The 23,466-nt window shown below is 33.0% G+C and overlaps 1 protein-coding gene across 7 annotated transcripts in view; it reads left to right on the forward strand.

The window, feature by feature from the left end:
• The window catches only part of CCDC91 (coiled-coil domain containing 91), a 347,143-nt gene that overhangs the window by 139,152 nt on the left and 184,525 nt on the right, over positions 1 to 23,466 (forward strand). For all 7 annotated transcript variants that reach the window (XR_009356756.1, XM_059185849.1, XM_059185848.1 and 4 more), the window contains one exon: positions 6,929 to 7,006. Coding sequence is in view for 6 of the 7 variants with exons in the window: in XM_059185849.1 (XP_059041832.1) it covers positions 6,929 to 7,006 (78 nt within the window). In the remaining variant the exon portion in view is untranslated. The remainder of the gene's footprint in view (positions 1 to 6,928; positions 7,007 to 23,466) is intronic.

Consider the following 23,466-nt stretch of genomic DNA (forward strand, 5'->3'; position numbering starts at 1 on the left):
CCTCTGCCTTCGGCTCAGGTCATGATCTCAGGGTCCTGGGATCGAGCCCTGCATTGGGCTCTCTGCTCAGCGGGGAGCCTGTTTCCTCCTCTCTCTCTCTGCCTGCCTCTCTGCCTACTTGTGATCTATCTCTCTGTCAAATAAATAAACAAAATCTTAAAAAGAAAAAAAAAAACCCACCCTTCAGCTTAGAAATTAAAATGACATAAACATACTATTTTTTTCTTGCAATTTTTTTTTGTATTGAGATAAAATTCACATAGCATAAAATTCACCATTGAAACCATTTTAAAGTATGTAATCTAGTGGTTTTTAGTATATTCACAATATTGGTGAAGAGTCACTAATACCTATCCAATGCCAGGCATTTTTTTCTCACCTCAAGAAGAAACCCCATATGCATTAAGCAGTTACTCCTCATCTCCCTCTCCTCCAGCATCTGGCAACTGCTAATCTACTTCCTGTCTCTGCATTTGCCTGTTTTAGACATTTCATATAAAATGGAATCATGCAATATATAGCCTTTTGTGTTTGGATATTTCCATACAGCATAATGTTTTCAAGTTTTAGACATGTTTGTCCTAAGTGTCAGTACTTCATTCCTTTTGTGGATGACTAATATTCCATTGTATGGATAATGCTATAGTTTATCCAGCTCATTACATGATGTTTGCATTGTTTCTTCTTTTTGGTTATTATTAATTATGCTGATAGTGAACATTTGTGTACAAGTTTTCATGTGAATGTACATTTTATCTATGCCATTGGGTATATAGATAGGAGTGCAATTTCTGGGACATTTGGTAACTCTTTATTTAATTTTTTTGAGGAACTGCCATATTGTTTTGCAAAATGGATGCACCATTTTAAATCCCTACCAGCCATATGTGTTGGTTTCAATTTCTTCACCTCCTTACTAACACTTAATTTTCTTCGCTATTATAGTTATCCTAGTGAATGTGAGTAATTTCATCTTGAATCTCCATAATAGCTAATGATGTTGGGCATCTGTGTCTTTGGAGAAATATTTAAGTTCATTGCCCATCTTAAAATTTGACTTATCTTTTTGTTGCTGAGTTATGAGACTTACTTATTACATATAATCTGGATACTAGACCTTTATCAGATATATTATTTGCAAATATTGAGTGTGTTGCCATTTTACCTTCTTATTCATGTCCTTTGATTCACAGAAGTTTTAAGTTTTGGTGAAATCTAATTCACTTTTTTTTTTCTTGCTTACTTGTGCTTCTGCCATATATCATATTTTCAGAAACGGTTGCCTAATCCAAGATTACAAAGATATGCATCTATTTTTCCTTTAAGAGCTTGATAATTTTAGCATTTATATTTAGGTATTCCATTTCTAGTTAATTTTTATATATCATGCAAGGTGGGGTTTCCAGATTTATTCTTTTGTATGTGTATTCAGTTGCCCCACCGTCATTTGTTGATAAGATTATTTCTTTGCTATTGAATTGTCTTGTCACTTTGTAAAAAATCAATTGATTATGGACATAAAGGACATAAATTTTGCAACTCTCATTTCTATTTTCCACTGAAATCAGTCTCTGTCTTTATGCCAGTACCACAATGTTTGGTCACTGTAGCTTTGTGCTAAATTTTGTAATTAGAAAATATCAATCCTGCAAATTTCATCATCTTTTTCAAAATTGTTTTAACTATTCATAATCCCTTGCAATTCTTGTGCCTTTTATTTTTTTCCCATAAAATATGGGCTACGCATGGAGCCCAATGTGGGACTTGAACATGAACTTAGGACCCTGCAATCAAGACCTGGGCTGAGATCAAGAGTTGGATGCTTAACCAACTGAGCTACCCACGTGCCCCATCCCTTGCAATCTATGTGAATTTTGGGATCAGCTTGTCTCTTTCTGCAAAATAAAGCTACTAAAATCTCGATAGAGATTATACTGAATCTATAGATGAATTTGGGGATTAGTCACACTTAACACATTAAATCTTCCATTCTAGTAACACAGGATATCTTTCCATTTATTAAGATTCTATAGTTTTTATACAGTTTTTAGTGTAAAAGCTTTATATTTCTTTGGTAAAATTTATTCCTAAGTATTTTTTTTTTCATTCTATTGCAAGTGGAATTTTTTCCCCGATTTCGTGTTTGGATTGTTCACTACAAGTGTCTAAAAATAAATATGATTTTTGTGTGTTGACCTTGTATCTTATAACTTTGCTGAACTTGTTTATTAGATCTAATAGTGTGTTTTTTATTGAATCTAATAATTATTTCCAGTATATATAAAATCACATCTGCAAATAGGGATAGTTTCACTTCCTCATTTGTAATCTAGTAATTTCTTAAGATGCCTTTTTAAAATTTTTCTTGCCTTATGCCTTTGCTAGACCTTCAGTACAATGTTAAGTAAAAATGTCCGGAGGGTATACATTCTTGTCCTGTTTCTGATGTTAAAGTTTTAGTCTCTTGCCAATAATTTGATGTTAGCACAGATGCCCCTTTTCAGGTTGAAGTTGTTGCTTTCTATTTTTAGTTTATTGAGTATTTTTTTTTAAGATTTTTATTTATTTGATGGAGAGAGATATAGCGAGAGAGGGAAGACAAGCAGGAGGAGTGAGAGAGGGAGAAGTAGTCTTCCCACTGAGTAAGGAGCCCGAGGTGGGGCTTGATCTCAGGGCCTTGGGATCATGATCTGAGCCAAAGGCTTAACTGACTGAGCCACCCAGGTGCCTCTATTGAGTATTTTTTTTTATCAAGAATATGTTTGATCTTATCATTGTTTTTCTCCATACTGAGATGGTCATGTGGGTTTATTATTTTTCCTTTTTTGTTTTAAAATGGTGTATTAAATGGATTGATGTATGTGTTTTGAACCACCTTGGCATTCCTGAGATAAATTCCACTTTGTCCTTAGTGGATAATCCTTTTAAAATGCTACTGGATTCTGTTTGTTGCTATTTTATTAAAGAGTATTACATCTATATTTATAGGGCTCATTGCTTTATACTTTTCTTATATTTTCTTTATCTGGCTTTGGATTAATGTATCACTGGTTACTAAATCTTATATGTTACCAGACTGAAGGTAACTATTATATTTTAATATAAGATAAATATTACGTAATTAAAATATAAATATTATATTATATATATAAATATATTATATAACAATATATAAATAGAATATTTATATATTTTATAATATATAAAATATAAATATTATATTTTAATATAAGGTAAATATTATATTTTAATTATCACTTTATCCCCAGAGCCTAGCAGTCTGGCACATAGTAACAGTGTAAATTAAATATAATGTTTACTGAGAACATTTGATATTAAATAATAGCATCAGGGAGAATTTTAGGTGGTTGGCGACTGTAAATTTCATAGTACTTGGAGGGTCTTTTCTACCTTGAATTATGATGAATATTACTGACTATATCATTTTTAAAAATTTATGAAGTACATATTAAATATAACAGTCAAAATTTATCTTTGAATTTATCTAGATATCTAGATATCTAGATAACAGATATCTAGAATGATTATAGAAATCCATTATGTCAGTACTGAGAATTTCAGCATAATCCAGCATATTTGCTAATAGCTGATATGTTTTCAGATACTATGCAAAGCACTGAATTAATATTCCTTCTCTCTAGAAGATATAGCCATTTATAAAATGTTCATTGTCAGTTAAAATGTGTCATAGAGCATTTCGATTACTTATGAAATGTCTCTAAAAAAATGCCTTTTATGTTCATTGCTTAGTACATTGTACTCTGTGCTTTTTTAATAGCACACCAATACTTTTTTGACTTATGTCCTTGTTCAGGACTATAGTTACTGAATTATCAAACTTGATATTGCAATGATTCATATTCATCTCTAATTTGTAATTAATTAGATGAAAGTAGAATACATTCTGAGTTTTACTTAATGGATCTAGGTTAATTTTTTTCTCAGACTAATTAATTCTAAATAGCTTTTCAACCTTTTTGGTTCCCAGTTTTTCTCAATTCTAAACTGAAGAGATTAGTTAATAATAGGTATTGTTAAGAGAGAAAAAAAGTAAATTAGTATTTGATTAGTTAAGTTTGGAAAATGCTGGTTTTAGTTAAGTTCAAGGTATTTCCTTCTGGGTTTGTCTGAGGTTTAATATGTTAAAGTATGTTGTTAATGTCCACAGTTTTACCATATTTGCCTATTTTATGTGAGCTGCTTCTATATCACTGGCCTGAAAGTGAAACAAACATATGCATTCCAAGAACTGTGTGAGATGATCCACTATGATGTGGAAAGGAGATGTCAGAATATCTATTTCTATTTACATGTTTTTTAATCTTGAAAAGTAAGAGAAAAACTATGTTAGTACTTTTAGCACATGGATTAATGCTTTTTGCTCTCCATAGGTTCTTTTATGAAAGTCTCAATTTTTTGGTGATGAAACCTGACATGAATGGGAGATCCCAAATGATGAGTTGTTAGTGATGCCCTTCTTTGTTCCCTTGTTTTTAGTGTAATAGAGTACATAACTTGAATAACTAGGTAATTGGACTGTTATGTTATTTAGTTTTTACGGAAACTACTCTCAAAGAAATGGAAAAGTGACTCCAGAAGGATTGCTGCCATGAGCCGTAGATTGATAATTACACCAACAAAAATCCATATTTATAACAAGTGCCCTTGGTGATTTTTTTTAAATATTGTGGCAATTTTGGGAAATAGTGATTTAGCCACATTAAGGTATATAAAGGGATATCCCAGGAAGGGAAATTTGATATTAATAATGAAATAGAACCTGTCAAATCAGTAAGGTACTATAACTAAGGACAGATGATAAATGAGCAAGTGGAATCAGTAAATGGACAAAAATTATTATTATCTTTTATCCTAAATATAGTTGAGACTTAATTTTCTCCCAAAGTCCATTGAGGTGATGATGCAGTTATTCCTTGCAATCATGCAGGATTTCAAGCTGGCAGAGGCTGTGCCCTCTGCAGAACCCGGCTTTTGTTGTCATTTGGGCATTGGCTTCCAGCAAGCAAGTAGGGGTAGAAAAGGAGTTCATGGAAGATTGTTTGGAAGATTTTTTTGTGATTCAATCCTGAAACAGTGTTTAGCACTTCTCTCAAGCTGATATTCCTAAAGTAAATCCTTGATTGAGAGGTTATTCTATCTATATATTGTTAGACTCAATTAACTCATACTTTGTTTAGAATTTGTTTCTATACTTATAAAAGAGTGGTTCATAATTTTTTATTCTTCTAAATATCTCTGCAGAGTTAAGTATAAGGGATATGCTGTCCTAATAAAATAATGTGGGGAAGTATCCCCTCATTTCCTATTCTCTGGAAGAGTTTGTGTAAGATTCCTCTTATTTCTTTCTTAAATTTATTAAAATCACCTGTTAAGTCATCTAGGCTTAGAAATTCCTTGGTCAGAGGTTTTCTTGTGGTTTTATTTGTTGTTTGTTTTTTAATTAGTAAATTCAATTTTTCTTACATAAAGACTATTAAGATTTTTTAATTTCATCTTTCAAACATTTTGGTAAGTTGTGCTTTTTCTTAGGATTTTTTTATTTTATCTAAAATTTAGTTTTTGGATATATTTATATCTTAATGTTTTGTTTTTTAGAAATAGCTGTAGGCTCATGTAATGTCCTAATTCATGTATGATATAAATTTTCATTTTTCTCCATGATTTTATTTATCATCTTGCTACATTTACATTTCATTTTTTGTCTTATTTTGGATTATTTTTTAAATGATTCTTTTGTTGCATGTCTATTTAATCTTTTTACTCTGTCCCATTTGTCATTTTAGATTTGTTTTTTATATTTCCCATAGTTTTATTCCTCTTCTCACTCTAATCTCTTTTACCCCCCCACTTGCTTTTAATTCTCTAATCCTGCTTCCTGCTGTGTTCATCTACTGTTTACATCATCTGTTGAGTTATTAATACTGCATATTTATTAGCTGTAAAATTTCTATCTCATGAATTCCAGTTCTCAGATGAAAATCTGTATCCTACCATTTTCATTTCTTCTATACTTTCTTTAACATATGAATCATGCATATTTTTTTAAAGATTTATTTACTTATTTTAGAAAGAGAGGGGACATGAGCAGGAGGGGCAGAGGGAGAGGGAAATGGAGAGAGAATCCCAAGCTGACTCAGCACTGAGTGTGGAGCCTGACCTGGGGCTGGATCTCATGACACTGAGATCATGACCTGAGTTGAAACCAAAAGTCAGATGCTTAACCAACTGTGCCCCTGAATCGTAACATATTTTAAACTTTTTGATAATTAATATCTAAATCATTCATGGGCCTATTCCTTTTGTCTTTTCTGTTTTCTGTGTTTTTGATCTCATCTGTTGTCAGCTTTGGTACTTTTGTATTGAAAACTGTACAGAGTGTTTGAAAAATTTGAACGGCTCTGTAGAATGTTAACATTCTGTAAGAGTTCATCTATTCCTTTGCTAAGGAGATAGAATGGGGGATTGGTCACCTTAATCCAGCAGTTCTCCAACTTGGTATGTGTCATGTATTAAACTATTGGTATGTGTATATTACTGGAGAACTAATAAAAAATATGTAGAGGGCTGAGCTTATTGAAGTAAAATAGTCCCTCCTGGCTCTTGATCCAGGTGCAGAATTTCCATATGCCCCAAGAGATAACACCATTGTTCTGTGTTATCTCACCTCTCAGTATGATTTTCCTCTCGCAGTTATTGTTTTCCTGTTGTTTTTCATTGCTTCAGTCCTCCCTAATGGTTTTAAAGAGAACTTTATTTTTTCTCATTGTTTTTAGCAGCATCAGTATGCCACAAACCATCCAATCATTCACGGATGCAAGAGTCAATGGTTTTATTTTGTAAATAAAAGAAGAAACCATGATTTCATTTTTTTGTTTTTGTTTTTCAGGAAAAACACAAACAAGAATTGGAAGACATGAGGAAAGCTGGTCATGAAGCTCTCAGCATTATTGTGGATGAATATAAGGTAGAGGTTTGGGAGTCTGCTTTCTCTGTCTTTTAAACTGCGGCATACTTTAGGAAAAAAGCTTAGACACATTGGCACATGCGAACATATGCAATTATAGAATGGCTGTAGTCTTATTTTAGTATAGAATTCTTTTCAATTGACCATTAAGTGTTGAAAGCTTACTTAGTAGCTTACTAGGTAGTGCTGGATGCTGTTCTGCACTGGAGAACAGCATCCAGCATATAGAATCTACAGCTAACGAAGTTCAAGAACAAAATTCTATAGAATTAATTACTAGATTAGCTTGCATCTATACTGTGTTTCTACCTCTTTTAGATGAAAAAAAGCATGATATATGCATCTGAAAAATATTGTGGGTAAAGGGGATTAGGAGAAAAAATTTGTATGAATATTGTTATGTAAATCAGGATAAATGTCAATATCAGAGATACACAGCACATTATTCTTTGATTCTATGCATAAGCTTAATCATTTAAAGCAAACTGAGGACTGGCATGTTGCAAGCTTTCAAGATAGTCTGAACTTCAAAAAGTTGGTCCATTAGTTGTATCTGATGGATGTAATTTTGCTTTTTAGTTCACATTGTGTCAAGAGCCAATATTGTGAACCTAACTTTCTCTTATTGGTGGGTAATAACTGAAAATAAAGATTTTCATGCTAAAAAAAGTCCTTTTCCCCCTAAATTTCATGGTAGGTCATTTTTTTTTTTCCCCACAAAAAATTGAGGAATACATTCTTGCTGAAGTTAAATTCAAACAATTCTCGCCAGAGGTAAGCACTATTAGTGGTTTGATGTGAGCCTTCTAGAGGATTTTCTCCATTTTTGCATATGGACATATGCTAATACTGTATTATATAATTTTTTGATTTGTTTTTACAGGGTAATTCTACTCAATCCATTCTTTTATTTCTTTCTGTATTTATTCAATATGATTTGTATTTTAGTATCAGTACATATGAACTTATTTTTTGTTCTATAGTATTCCACAGGATGTATATGTATGTGTGTGTATGTGTGTGTGTGTGTATACACACATACCATAATTGGTTTAACTGTACCAGTATAAGTAAGCATTTAGTTTGATTTTGGTTACTCATTACTACAGTAAATGTTTTTTTAAAAAATCTTCTACCACATGTAGAATACAGAAATTTTTTTTTAAAGATTTTATTTATTTATTTGAAAGAGAGAGAACACAGCAGGGGAGCAGAAAAGAGAGAAGCAGGCTCCCTGCTGAGCAGGGTCCCCCGAATCAGGGCTTGATCCCAGGACCCTCGGATCATGACCTGAGTCGAACATAGCCACTTAACCTACCGTGAGCCACCCAGGCATCCCAAAATACAGAAATTTTCTGTTGATTAAACTTCATCCTTGGACTTGGTAGAAATTAATGTCATTTTAGTTAGCTAGTAATATAGTGTCAAAAAGCTTCTTATGACAAGTCATTTGGATAAAAGTAGAAAAAGAAGTGTATCCAGAATTAATTTAACTAAAAGTACTTCTTTTTTTAAAACCCAAGGTAAATAGTATAGTAGATATGTGTTGGGACATAAAAGGTCATTTGTATGACCACACCCAATATAGAAACCAGTGCCATTGTCAAGATGGTCATTAAAAAATGTCAGCTTTTTGCAGCTGTGATTATTGGCTCTTTTTATAATATTATGAATTTCTAGCTCTACTAATGTAGATCAGCTTAACAGTTATTAAATTGGCTAAAAGTATAGGATCTATTTTGAACTATCATCTTTCCCCCTCCTTAAGCTAAGGGTGGGAAGAATTAGAAAACTGGAATTTATATAATTCTCCTGGTGAATTAGATGATATATTCTTGGGTAAATTTGTATTTTACTTACTTTTTTTAATGAATTCTCAAATGTTTTAAAAACATTTACATTGTGTTTGAACTTGTGTTTTTCTGGAAAGCTCCATGTTTGACATTTTTAATTCTTTTTTGATTCTACCTCCATGTATTTAATTTGCTGAAAACATGTTTATTGTGTATTGCTTTTGATACTGACAACTAATGAGGTTAAAAGCATAAGTGAGAATTTTGCCAATACATTTTACAAATTGTAATTTGGAGAACTTGGTTGAGAGCTACTCGTTTCACCTCTTTTTTGTCTGGTATCATTATTTGATGTCCATTTGAAGAGGATTAAAGTTTTAAGCATTAGGTATCATGATTTGCTTAACAGGGTTAGGAATCAAGTCAAATAGGTTACAAAGTTATATTTAATTTGTCATATACTTATTGTCAGTTAATATAAACTAGATAAAGTTTTGTAGCAGGGAACTTTGTATAAATACATTTCATATAGCATTCCATATTGATTTATTGATGATCTTCATATTTTTGTATAATGATGTTATATTACTGTGAGAAGGAATAAGATCTGATACATTAACTATATAACATTTTCAGTTGGTGTGTTCTGAAAACATATGGAAAATCCACTTCAAAGTAAGATAGGAAAAAATAAAGTAATTCAGGTAGGAAGAAGAGGCGTTGTTTTCCTTGTAGGTTAGATGTCTTTATGATTTAAGTGTTGATTTGTGACCCATTATGGAACAGAAAAAGAAACAATGTATTTTTTTCCATTTGAAATTCAAACTTGAGATAGTCTTGTGATAATTACTATATTACGTGTCTCTTTTTTAGACAGTAACTTACTTTTTGTTGATATCTTTTAAAGCTTCCTTTTGCTAAAGTATATAAATATTTGATGGATAATTTATGAATCATTGGATAACTCAAAAACAAATGAAAATACAACTTCTAATTACTATTGCTAACAGAAGTTGTATGAACATTCTCTTTGATTTACTCTTTCCTTAATTCAAGAAACATTGACTTCCTTTATTATGCCCAAGACTCTTGAGGATATAGCACTGAAGAAGATAGATCTTTGGTCCAATGGAATATATATTACACATCCACCCATGCACATGCACAGATCGTATGTAGGTAGTAAGTCACCGAAAACCATAGCTTCCCGTGGAGGCATTTGCTCAAATATGCAACTGGACTAGAGAAATCTGTACCTTTTTACTACCATTCCTGGCTTTTAAGGATCTTATATTCATGTGGTTGGTTATCCTGGACTAGATGTTCTAAGTTATTTTGCCCCCTCCAACCTGAGTTGAGGAATATGGGGAAAAAAAAAATCATTAGAAAAGATAGTGAAAAATACAAATGAAGTAAGGTAAGAATGAAAAAGCCTAAAAACTAATAGGCAGGAAGATGCATTATTTTTATGTTAATCTTTCCTTCCAGAAAGGTGAAGTAGATCCCGCTCACCTTTCTAGATCCCTCTAGCCCCCGCTATTTTTCCTGCTATATAGCTAAAAAAAAAAAAATCCTTGGACATTATGTATAGAACAGACTTAAAATCCTGAAAGACAGAAGGCAGACTGCCTAGGGACTCTGGGATCCAGGTAACTACATGACACTGGGATCCCTAGATTTTCTTCCTTAATTTGGCTGATTAGGTTCTGGAGAAGTGAACGACCCAGAAGTACCAAATAGGCACTGATAACAAATACTAAAAAAAGGCTGCTATCTCCATCCAAAAGATCAGGAAAGCCTCCAGGCAAGACTCCTAGATAATAACCATTCTACTCCCACCAAACACCTAGAACAAAATGTGGCACTACCCTCCAGGCCAGCCAACAAAAGCTGGTTAAGGTTGTAGACTTTCACCTTCCCTAGGCTATGGTGAGATAGCTTTCCTCTTCTCCATTGGGAGGCTTCAGAGAAGGCTGACTTTCAGTCCCACTGGACAATAAATCCTCTCCTCCCAAGTGTCAGGGTAGGCCATGTAGGAAGCCTAGACTTCCACCCTACCCTGATGGTAGTGAGCCACTTTCTGTACTATCAAGGTATCAACAGATGTTTAAGGAAAGTCAAGGCTTTCATTATTGCTCAGTGGTAATAAGGTCAGCCCTCTAAAGTGTCAATGAAGGTTATTTGGGGAGAAATAAGGTGGCAACCCTGCTTCTGTCAGCCAGAGTGAAGTCATTGAAGGCTTTGTGTGCTGAACTCCCAACCATGTCCAGCAATAATGTGATTCTTGTTTCCCCTGCCTTGAGTATCGGTGGAGAATAAGTCAGGAACCTGGATTTAGTGCCTGGCTGTTCCCCTCTTGCCCTGTTGGAGTAAGTCTTATCAGAGGAAGTCTGCCTAAAGCAAGATTTAAAATACCCAAATTTCAACTGAAAATCAGTAGCCATACAAAGAAACAAGAATATCTCATCTTGAGTGAAAACAAGATAATGAACAGAAGCTAACACTGAGGTGACACCAATGTTAAAATTATCTAACAAGGATTTTAAGTGTCCATCATAAAAAAGTTTTAACAAGCAATTATGTATATGCTTGAGACAAATGAAAAAAATAGGAAGTCTCAGCAAAAGAATAGAAAGTCTTCAGCAAAGAAATAGATTATATATAGAAAGAACCAAATGAAAATTTTAGAACTTAAAAATACAATACAAAAAAATTTCAGTATATGGGCTCAATGTCATAATGGAAAAATGGGAAATAACCAATGAACTTGAAAATAGCAAATATAAGTCTCTCAGTTTGAACAATAGAGAGAAAATAGACTTAAAAAAAAATGAGCAAGGATTTAGGGATACCTGTGTGATTATAACAAAAAAATCTAAAATTCATGTCATCAGAATCCTGGAAAAAGAGGAGAAAGAGGATAGAGCTGAAAATATATTCAAAGAAATACTAGCTGAAAATTTCCCAAATTTGGCTAAAGAAATAAAACTACATATTCAAGAAGCTGAGTGAACTCAAACAGGATTAACCAAAATAATAATATCAAAATCAAAACAAATAAAAACCACTAAGACCCATTGTGATTCTTAATTTTATGTGTTAAGTTGATTAGGCCATGATGCCCCGATATTGGTCAAACATTATTATGGATATTTTTGTTAGGATTGGTTCCACATAAGATGAACTGACATTTGTATTTGTGGACCCTGAGTAAAGCAGATTGCCCTCCATGATGTGGGTGATTCTCACCCAACTGTTAGAAGGTTTTAATAGAACAAAGGACCTTTTCCCTCATCAATAAGGTATTTTGCTAGCAGACAGCCTTTTAGACTTGAACTGCAGCATTGGCTCTTCTCTGGATCTCCATTCTGCCATTCTGCCCTGCAGACAATTAAATTTGCCAGTGTTCACTTTTCTGGGAGCCAATTTCTTAAAGTCAGTCTTTCTCTATATATACACATCCTTTGGTTCTATTTCTCTAGGGACCTTGACTGCTACACACATTATAGTCAAACGTCTGAAAACTAAAGACAAAGAAAAAAAAAATCTTGAAAGCAGTGGAGAAAGATGGCATTTAACCTATAGGAAATCAATTAGATTTACATTGGATTTTTTCATCAGAAACCAGGGAGGCCAGAAGGAAATGAACAACTCTGAATGAAAATAAGTGTCTACTCAGATTTTTATATCCAATGAAAATATGTTTCTGCAATGAAGGGAAGAAATCAAGATGTTCTCAGATAAAGGAAAAGTAAGAGGATTTGTCATAGCAAACCTACTCTAAGAGAATGGCTAAGGAAGTTATCCAAACCAAAGGAAATTAATAAAGGAAGGAATTTTGGAACATTAGGAAAGAACAAAGGAAAGGACAAGATTGTGGATAAATGCAATAGACTTTCTTTTTTTAAATTTTCTAAATTATATCTGTTAAATTAAAAAATATGTAACATTGTTCAATGTGGTTCTTAATGTATATAAAGGAAAATTGAAGAAAATTATTGTAGGTCTGCCTGGGTGGCTCAATGGGTTAAGTGTCTGCCTTCAGCTCAGGTCATGACTTCAGGGTCCTGGGATCAAGCCCCAAGTCATGCTCCCTGCTTAGCAGGGAGTCTGCTTCTCCCTCTCCCTCTGCTGCTTCCCTGCTTGTGCTCTCTTTCTCAAATAAATAAATAAAATCTTAAAAAGAAAGAAAAAGTAAAACAAGAAAATTATATTGTAAACAAGGTAGAGGGACAGACATAAACTTAACTTGAACTGGTAAAAGGCTAACACCAGCAATGATGTGATTTTTTTTTTTTTAAATTTGGTAGTATCGCAGATTTATTTACTTCTACAATCTATTCCATGGTAAAACTTGAGATTTCTTTATTTAGAGTTTGGTTGCAAAATTATAAACTATCAGAATCATTTGGAGCTACTTTTTATTTGTATTTCAAAAACCGTAATAAGTTTAAAATGTAATAGAAAAGGCTTTTTCTCCATTTGTTGCTGCAATTTCTAAGAGCCTGAAGTAATCAGTAATTATCACCACAGAGAAAAGTTTAGTAATGATGTATTTTGATTTTGAGTAAGCTAGCGATATTTTAATATTTTATAATTTTTGTTTTGAACATCTTTATTGAGATATAATTCACATATTACAGAATTTACCAATTTAAAGTTTATAATTCTCTAGTTTTTAATATATTCACAGAATTATACAGTCATCACCACAATGTAATTTCAGAGCATTTTCAACACCCTGCATGAAACCTTATATCCTTTAAGAGTCATTCTTCACTCCTTCCCCAACCACCTGTTTTCTAGCCCTTGGTAACCGTTAATCTACATTACGTCACTATAGATTTGCATCTTCTGGACATTTTGTATAAATAGAATCCTCAGTTTGTGATCTTTTTGATTGACTTTCACTTAGCATAGTATTTTTGATGTTCATGCACGTTGTTGCATGTGTTAGTATTCATTCCTTTTTTATTGTCCAGTAATATTCCATCATATGGGTATACCACATTTTATTTATCCTTTCATCATTAATGGTCATTTGGATTGTGTTCATTTTCGACTATTGGAAATAACACTATGTGGTGTATATTTTCAATTCTCCTTGGTATATACCTAGGGTTGGAATTACTGGGTTATATAGCTATCTGTGTTTAACATTTTGAGGAACTACCAGAATGTTTCTGGCTGCACTATTTTATATTCCAACCAGCAGTGACCAAGGGTTCTAGTTTCTATCCATCCATACCAACACTTGTTTTTTTCCATTAAAAAAAAAATTAGCCATGCTAGTGTGTTTAATTGGCATTTAAGTCCTTGATCCATTTTGAGTTATTGTATGTGATATGAAGAAGGGATGGAACTCTTCGTTCTTTTTTTTTTTTTCATGTGCATATCCAGCACATTGTTGATGACATCCAACATCATTTGTTAAAAAGATTGTCCTTTCCTCATTGAATTGTGTTGGGACCTTTGTCAAAAATTAACCGTCTCTGTGGGGATTTATCTGTAGACTCTTAATTCCTTTTCAATGAACTATATGTCTGTCTTAATGCTCTTACCACACTTTTATTACTGTAGCTTTATAGTACGTTTTTGGTTTTGGGAAATGTATATTGTCCAACTTTGTTGTTGTTCCAATTTTTTTGGCATATAATAACAGGATTGATTTTGTTTATTTGTTCTGATATATATGTTCATTAGTTCTAATAGTTTTTTAATAGATTTATTAGGATTTTCTATATATAAGATCATGCCACTTGCCACCTGCACCTCTTTCCAGTCTGGGTGCCTTTCATTTTTTTTTTTTCCTTGCCTGATTGTCCTGGAAAGACCTCCAGTACAATTTGAATAAGAGCTGCAAGAGCATACATGATATTAGGGAGACAACATTCAGTTATTAACCATTTAAGTATCTTGTTACAAGTGGGTTGTAAATGATCTTCATTAGGTTGAAGAAATTACTTTCTATTTCCAGTTTGTTGAAAACGTTTTTTAATCATGAAAGGTTGCAGAATTTTGCCTAGTGCTATTTGTGTCTTTGTGAAATGATAATTTTTTCCTTATAATTCTACTTGATTTTTGGATGTTAAATCTGTTTTGCATTCCTGAGATAATCTCACTTGGTCATGGTGTATAATTTTTTTATGTGTTACATCAATCAGTTTGTTAATATTTTATTTAGTATTTTGTATCTTTATTCATAAGATATTGGTTTATCATTTTCTTTGGTGTCTTGCACCCAATATCAGTATAATAGTATCAGTATAGTATTTGCTATCAGTATAATACTTTACTCAAAATGAGTTAGGATATGTTTTCCTTTCTTTAATTTTTTAGAAGAGTTTGTAAAGGATCATTATTAATTATTAAGAATTGTATAATTCACCAATATAACCATGTGATACTGGATTTTTCTGTGTGAGAGGTTTTTGTTTTGTGTTTTTTAAATAAATTCAATTGCCTGTTAGTGGTCTCTCTTCCTGAGTTTGTTTGGTAATTTTTTTTTTCTAGGAATTTAGGTCTTATATCTAAGTGATCTAATTTTTAGCATTAGCTGTTTATAGTATGCTCTTACAGTGCTTTTATTTTTATAAGGTAAATAGCGCTATCTCTTCTTTCATTTCTCCTTTTGTAGTTTGAGTCTTCCCTCTTCTCCATTTGGTCAATTTATCTAAAGTTTTCTTCATTTTGTTTGTGTCTTCAAATAATTAAGTTTTGGTTTTGTTCATTTTCTGCCATTTTCTATTCTCTTGTTTACTAATATCCACTCTAACCTTTATTTTGCACAGCCTTCTGCTTACTTTGGCCTTAACTTTGTTTTTCTAGTTTGTTAAAATGGATAAGTAGGTGAAATATGTAATATCTTTTTTCTGATTAATATCTTTTTCTTTTTAATATAAACATTTATGTTTTCCCCTTGATTCTTATTAATTTCATCCCATAAGTTTTGTATGTTGTATTTTCATTTTTGTTCATGTAAAAAAATTTATAATCCTCATTGTGATTTCTTCCTTAATACATTGTTTCTTTAGAAAAGTGTTGTGTAATTTATATATATGAATTCCCCAAATTTCTGGCTGTTACTAATTTCTAATTTAATTTCCTTTGGTTGGAAAACTCACTTTGATGATTTTGACTGGGGGGGGGATATTCTGTAGATGTCTCCAGGTACATTCAGTTGGTTCATAGTGTTGTTTAAGTCTTCCATCTGCCGTTGGTAATATGCTTAGTTTTTCTGCTGTTTATTGATTGTATGGATATCAAAATATCCATTATTGTTGAACTCTTTGTTATTCTGTCATGTTTTGTTTCATATATTTTGGGGGTATTTTGTTCACTGCATATGTTTTTAAGTATTGTATCTTCCTAATTATTGACCCTTTTTATTCTTGTAAGATGCTCTGGTATGATTTTTTTTCCTTTTAAAATCTGGTTTGTTTGTTTGTTTTTTCTGACATTAATATAGCCACTCCGGCTCTGCTATAGTTTTTTATTTGCATGGTGTATCTTTTCCCATCATTCTCCCATTTTCCCATTATATTTAATTTTTTTAAAATTTAATTTTTTCAGTGTTCCAGGATTCGTTGTTTATGTACCACACCCAGTGCTCCATGCAATATGTGCCCTCCACAATACCCACCATCCCACTCACCCAATCCCTCACCCCCTTCTCCTCCAAAACCCTTTGTTTCTCAGAGTCCACAGTCTCTTATAGTTTGTCTCCCCCTGAGTTCCTCCAACTCACTTCTCCTCTCCTTCTCCTAATGTCCTCCATGTTATTCCTTATGTACCACAAGTAAGTGAAACCATATGATAGTTGACTCTCTATTTTACTTATTTCACTCAGCATAATCTCTGCCCGTCTCATCCATCATCATTAGCTATCAGGGAGATTCAAATCAAAACCACATTGAGATACCACCTTACACCAGTTAGAATGGCCAGAATTAACAAGACAAGAAACAACAAGTGTTGGAGAGGATGTGGAGAAAGGGGAACCCTCTTACACTGTTGGTGGGAATGCAAGCTGGTGCAGCCACTTCGGAAAACAATGTGGAGGTTCCTTAAAAAATTAAAAATAAAACTTATCCCATCCTTTTATTTTGAACTAGTTTATATCTTTGAATCTAAACTGTCTCTTGTACAAAGACGGTTATACACCTTTGTAAAATGTAATTGCTTTTTAAATCAATTAAGAGAAGAACGGAGCAGAAATAACCAATTATATTGTCTTTTAAAACTACCTACATGATTAACTTTACTGGCATGCTTTATTCATGTGGATTGAGTTATTGTCTGATTTTACTTGTTTTAACTTTAAGAACTTCCTTTAGTATTTACTGTAAATTATGTCTGCTAACAATGAATTATCTTGAAGTACCTTTTGTTCATTTTCATTCTTTAAAGATAGATTTCTACTTTTAAAAGCTATTTTGTTTCCTTTCGTTGGATATAAGATTCTTGTGAGACAGGTTTTTTGTTTAGTTTTAGCACTTTGAAAATGTTATCCCATTACCTTCTCTCTTTCATTATTTCTAATGAGAAGTAAGCTCTTAATTTTTTTTGTGGTTATCTTGTATGTGATGAATCATTTTTCTACTGTTTTCAGATTGTTTCTGTTTTTGTCTTTTGGCATTTTGAGTGTAATATATCTGGGTGTGTATCTCTTAGTTTTTCCTACATGGAAGTCATTGAGCTTCTTATATGTATAGATTCTATTTTGTCACTGTGGGAAGTTTTCAGCCATTATTTCTTTAAATATTTTTATTCTCTTCTTCCTTTGTGTTGCTTTCACTGCATACATGTTGGTCTGCTTAATACTGTCTCACACTTTTTTGAGGCTCTATTCATTTTTCCTCATTATTTAAACTGTGTAGTTCAGGTTTCACAGTCTTTATTGATATTTCTTTAGATTTACTGATTATTTTTCTCTCAGTTCAAACCTAATATTTAGAAGCTACAAAAAAATAATTTATTGCTAAAAAAATGCTTAACTATCATCTGAGATTTCAGCTAGCCATAATATCTTTTTTGCCAGTGGAGGGTTTTGCCTCGATGATGATGGCTGCTGACTGATTAGGCTGGTGGCTGCTGAAGTTTGGGGTGGCTGTGGCAGTTTCTTAAAATAAAACAACAGTGAAGTTTGCCACATTAATTGACTGTTTCTTTTATGAATGATTTCTCTGTAACATGCAGTGCTGTTTGATAGCATTTTACCTACAAAATTTTTCATTTTTTTGTTCTACATTTCCACTCCAGAGTTTCCTGTTGTTTCTTTTGTATAAATCCCTCTTTATTGATAGTGTGTATTTTATGAGATGTTATTTAATTATTTAAGCATAGTTTTCATTAGTTCAAACATTTTTTCAATAGGTGCTTTGAAGTCTTTTTCTGCTAAGTCACGTCTAGACCACATCAAAGGCAGTTTCCATTGACTCCTGTTTTCCCTGTGTATGTGACACAGTTTAATAGTTCTTTTCATGTCTAGTAATTTTTTATTGAAAACTAGACATTTTAGGTAAACTATTATAGTAGCAACTTTCTGTGTTCAGTCCTCCGGAGACTTTGTGCTTTTGTTTGTTGATTATTTAGTGAAGTTCTTTTTTTTTTTTTTTTTTTTTTTTTTTGAATTGTGCAGCTTTTGTAGAGTAAAATGGATATTTACATACTATATACTATTTCTGACTACAAGAAATGACTATTTTAGAACCATGCTTTCTTTAACTACCTCTTTCCTGGACTCTATTTTTTGATTCTGACTTGTCTATGTTTTATCATAAGTAGCTGTTAGTTTCTGCTAATTGCTAGTTTATTGCTTTAATGTTTGTGTTTCTAGTTTATTGCTCTAATGTTTGATCCCCAGCCTGATTCACTCATACATCAGTTATAGATCATTCCCTTTTATATGGGTGCTTTGTGTGCTAGAGTCTTGCTATAGCCCTTCCCTGTCGTAGAACCTATGGACTGTGCACAGGCCCTGGAAGAATAGGATGCTTAGTTTGCTCTTCATTGGCTTCCTCACCCAGATCCTCCTTTTACAGTTACAGCTATGCATGAGGGAAAGAGGGTAGGTACTATTCTGCTGCATGGTTGCCACTATTGCTCGGTATAGATCTTCTGTAATACAGAGTTCATGAGGAAGGGATTTTTGTCAAGTTTATAGCTGTTAAATATCTCTGGAATAATTCTTTTACCTCAGGAATGTGCTAGAGATGGGAACTGGCATTTGTCTTCTGAGCCCAGCTGAGCAGCTGTCCTGCAATACAGAGCTGTGCAGAAAAGAATTGTATTTTTTTTACCAGCTGCCCTATTTATGTGATGTAAGCCTTCTGCAGCATAGAACTGTGGAACATAGGATCTATTAATGTTCACCAGCTGCCAAGACCACCAGGAATGATTTTTACACTAATAGGTTGGGCAAGATGGGAGCTGTCACTCAGCTGCTGAGCCTGTTGAAATGGTTCTTCTGCAAGGCTCAGCTGTGGGTGAGTGGGTGAAGTTCTAGGTTGAGTATCATAATTTCCTTCTGTTCTTACAAGGTTTCTATAAACTTTAATAAATGCTGCTCAATTTATTGTAAGCCCTTTGATAAATGTCCAGAGACTTTGAATGATTGTTTTTGCTTAAAAGATACATGAGGTTAGAGGATTCTCTGAGCTCTTAACGTTACCATTCCAGAAATCCCAGACCACCCCCCCTTATTTATTTTAATACGTATTAAAATAGTGATTACTTATTACATATGTTCTTCACTTAACAAGTTATCCTGGGATCAGGGAATATCTAGGAGCCATGACATTCTTTGTATCTCGCTCTGTATTGACAAGAGTTGAGGATTTGTGTACACCATCCTGTCATATATGAGTACATCAACCTTTGGATCATTGCTGATTTCTTTTTCTAGTGCTTTTCTAAAATGTGACTTTTTTTTTACATGAGTAAATTCTGATATCATACCACTTACAAATTTCAGAATATGCTTTGGGTTTTGTTTCAGCAAATTACCATGGATTCAGATACTAATTTAAAGCTTAATGATTTAAATGCCAATCTTTTTTTTTTTTTTTACATTGGTAATCAAATGAAAGGAAAAAAAAAACCCTTAAGTTCTAATTTATTTGCTTAGCACATTTGTGCACCTAATACACTCAAATGAAATAGCACTTATTAAAGCTCCCAAATGATGTGATCAACAGTTTCTAATTAAAAAATAGAAATAAGCCGTGTTATGATTTCAACTTTTCACAAAGAATTAAAAGTTCTGATTCACCTTTAATTAGCCCCGTGTAGACATAAATTGAAGATATTGTGGGTTTGGTTCCAGACCACCACAGTAAAGTGAATGTAGCAGTAAAGTGATTCAAATGAATTTTTTGGTTTCCCAGTGCATATAAAAGTCATGTTTACACCATACTGTAGTCTGTTAAGTGTGTAGTAGCATTATTTCCAGAAAAGTGTGCACCTTAACTAAAAATACTTTATTGCTAAAATGCTTAACCATCATCTGAGATTTCAGCTTATAACTTCTTTTTGCTAGTGGAGGGTCTTGCCTCGATGTTGATGGCTGCTGACTCATCAGGGTGGTGGCTGCTGAAGGTTGGGGCATCTGTGGCCATTTCTTAAAATCAGACAACTGTGAAGTTTGCTGCATTGATTGACTCTTCCTCCGTGAATGATTTCTCTGTAACATGCAATGCTGTTTGATACCATAGTAGAACTTCCTTTGAAATTGGAGGTAGTCCTCTCAAAGTCTCTATTGCTTTATCAGCTGAGTTGATGTAATATCCTTTCTTGCCATTTCAACTTTCTCAACAGCATTTTACGAAGAGTAGATTCCACTTCAAGAAACCACTTTCTTTGCTCATCCACAGGAAGGAACTCCTCATCTGCTAAAGTTTTTTTTAGGAAATAGTTGCAATTTAGGTATAATAATAATGAAAAAGTTTAAAATAATGAGAATTACCAAAATGTGACACAAGACATGAAGTGAAGAAATGTTGTTGAGAAAATGACATTGATACACTTGCTTCACGTGGGTTGCCACAAGCCTTCAATGTATAAAAAGCGCAATATCTGTGAAGCAAAATGAGATGAAGAAAAATAAAACAAGGTATCCATGTGTTTAGTGGGTTAGCTGACCTCATCAAATTGGAATTCAGTTTTTTTGTAACTTCTCATTTTTACAACTTCAAACCATCCACTGCAAGAACTTGGTAAATACCCATATTTAAACAACTTGGAGTTCCAAAGTTATTTTGTACTCTTAATATGTTTTATGTACTCATATTCTTATTTTTTTCTACCTTTAATAATGATATATAATAATTTATATTTTTTTAACCTATGAATTCCCAAAAGATTGTTGCATTTCTGCAAAACTTTCTACTTTGGGACTGCCAAGTACTTCTGTTAGTAGAGCTAATTGATTATTTTGAAGTCAGTTAGGCTTTGATCAAAGCCCCATTTCTGATACTTAGGAAAAGGATGACCTTGGGCAGTTTCTTACATATGAATTTTAATTTCCTCTTGAGTAAAAGGGGGAATAAACCATAGAACCTATTCATAGGAGCATTGTGAGGATCCAGTGAGATAACATATATTACTTGGCTAATAATAATGCCGTTAATAAATACTAGTTATAGTTATCATTGGTATACCAATTTTCTAGCATAGCAATTTTGATGCATTGCCATTATTTTACAGCTGATTAGTAATGAGTTTACTTTTCAAAATGATACATTGTGAATTCTTATTTCAGTTTTATTTTTAGAACTATCCACTTAAGGGAAAGAGATTGTGGACCAGCCCTACATATTCCTGGGCTCCTGTTAAAAAGCCAGCATTCTTCTGATCATTTAGAAAATAAATAGCTTGCTCCAGATTGTTGAAAGGACATGTGAAATTCTGCTAAAGTACAGAAGAAAACAAAGCTCAAAATAAGCTAATGTGCTATATATGCCAACTTTTCCCATAATATTTACTTAATTTTGTTTACTTTTTCTTCCATGTCATGATTTTAAAAATCTTTTATACTGATAATTAACAACAGTAAAGTAAATGTAGATCTTGGAAGGCTTTCCATAGGAGCATGCCACATCTAAGATTGTTTACATAAGAATTTTCCTTCACTTGTTTCATTGGGCTTTTGTCTTTAAATTGTCATTCTTCGTTATGTGCACTGGCTCAGACTTAGCAATTCTTTTATGTCTATATCTGACAAGGATTATTATCCATGATGTAGACTATCTTAATTTTTTTAAGTTAATGAGTAGTTGCTTTACTGTAATGCTTTTTTGCTTAAGATGACTTTAACAGTTTTCACTGACCAGGATTTCTTAATCCTTTGGTTCCCATCATTTGCAGTATGTAATAAATTACTCAGGATGCTTTTTTTTTTTTTAAGATTTATTTATTTATTTGAGAGAGAGAGCACACAAGGAGGGGGAGAGGGAGAAGTAGGCTCCCCATGGAGCAGAGAGCCCAACTTAGGGCTTGATCCCAGGACCCTGAGATCATGACCTGAGCTGAAGGCAAACACTTAACCAATTGAGCCACCCAGGTGCCTTGTGATGATTTTTAAAAAATGCATATGCCAAGGCAGATTTTCTCTCCAAAAATTCTAAATCATTTGTTAATTGGTGGTATATAAGTATCCGTATTTTCTTTAAAGTTCTAAAAGTCATTCTGCTGCCCCTGTGGTAGGTGTGAGTTAATCATTGTCTTGTTCCTTTATATTTATTTGCCTGTCAGAATATTCTGTTTCAGCCTGTTGCCATTATTTCCCCACTTTTGTCATCTAATATTGAACCTGTCCAGGTTGTGTATATGTGTGTGTTTCCCGTTGAAATCACTGGGAAATTCTTCTGTACAAGAAAGATGAGAGATATTCTAACAGAATTTCAGTGACTGTAGGATGGACTTCTCTTTGTTTTGAAAGTTAAAAAAGAAACAGAAGTTTTAGCTGTGACCAAAAAACTAGAATTTATTCAGCATTTTTTTCCCTTTTTTTGAACTTGTGTCCTGTTTTTCCCAATGTGGGATTAGTGATCACAGTAAGAAAAATCTTCTTTATAGTGGAGGATTGGTAGAATAGCAAAGAAGGACTATCAGAGAAAGTCATACATGGAGAAAATACAGGTGTATTTGCTAAAACAGATATAATTCTGTAACTTAAGGAATAAGGTGTCTTATTTTTTAAAGAGAAAGTATCTTGCTCTCCACCTCTTACACGGATGTGTTTGTTGCTTGTTTCTCTTTTCAGAAGTATCTCATTATACAGGGATTTAGTTAATGCGTGTGTATAAGTCCTTGATCTAAAGCTGTTTTTCAGATGCTGACACATTCTTAAAATGAATTTTCTTTTTATTCTAAATAACTTTGGGAGAGAATTTTCCAAAGAAAGCTGTAGTTGACTCAGTGTGCTGAAGTTCAAAGCTGGTACTATTGCTAACATGCTGTTACAGTGAGTTGAAAGTACTCAAGAAATCAAGTTCAACATGTTGTTTTTATTTTATCTTACTTTGAGCCTCGTTCATTAAAAATCCCAGTTTGACACAAATAAGATAGGAACATATTTCTTGGTTAAAATTTTTGTTTTGCTACTGTATGCAGACAGTGATGACAGACTCCCCCACACTTCCGTGTGTGTGTGTGTGTGTGTGTGTG

Source organism: Mustela lutreola, chromosome 8 (genome assembly GCF_030435805.1).
Source record: "Mustela lutreola isolate mMusLut2 chromosome 8, mMusLut2.pri, whole genome shotgun sequence".
Classification (NCBI taxonomy): Eukaryota; Metazoa; Chordata; class Mammalia; order Carnivora; family Mustelidae; genus Mustela; species Mustela lutreola.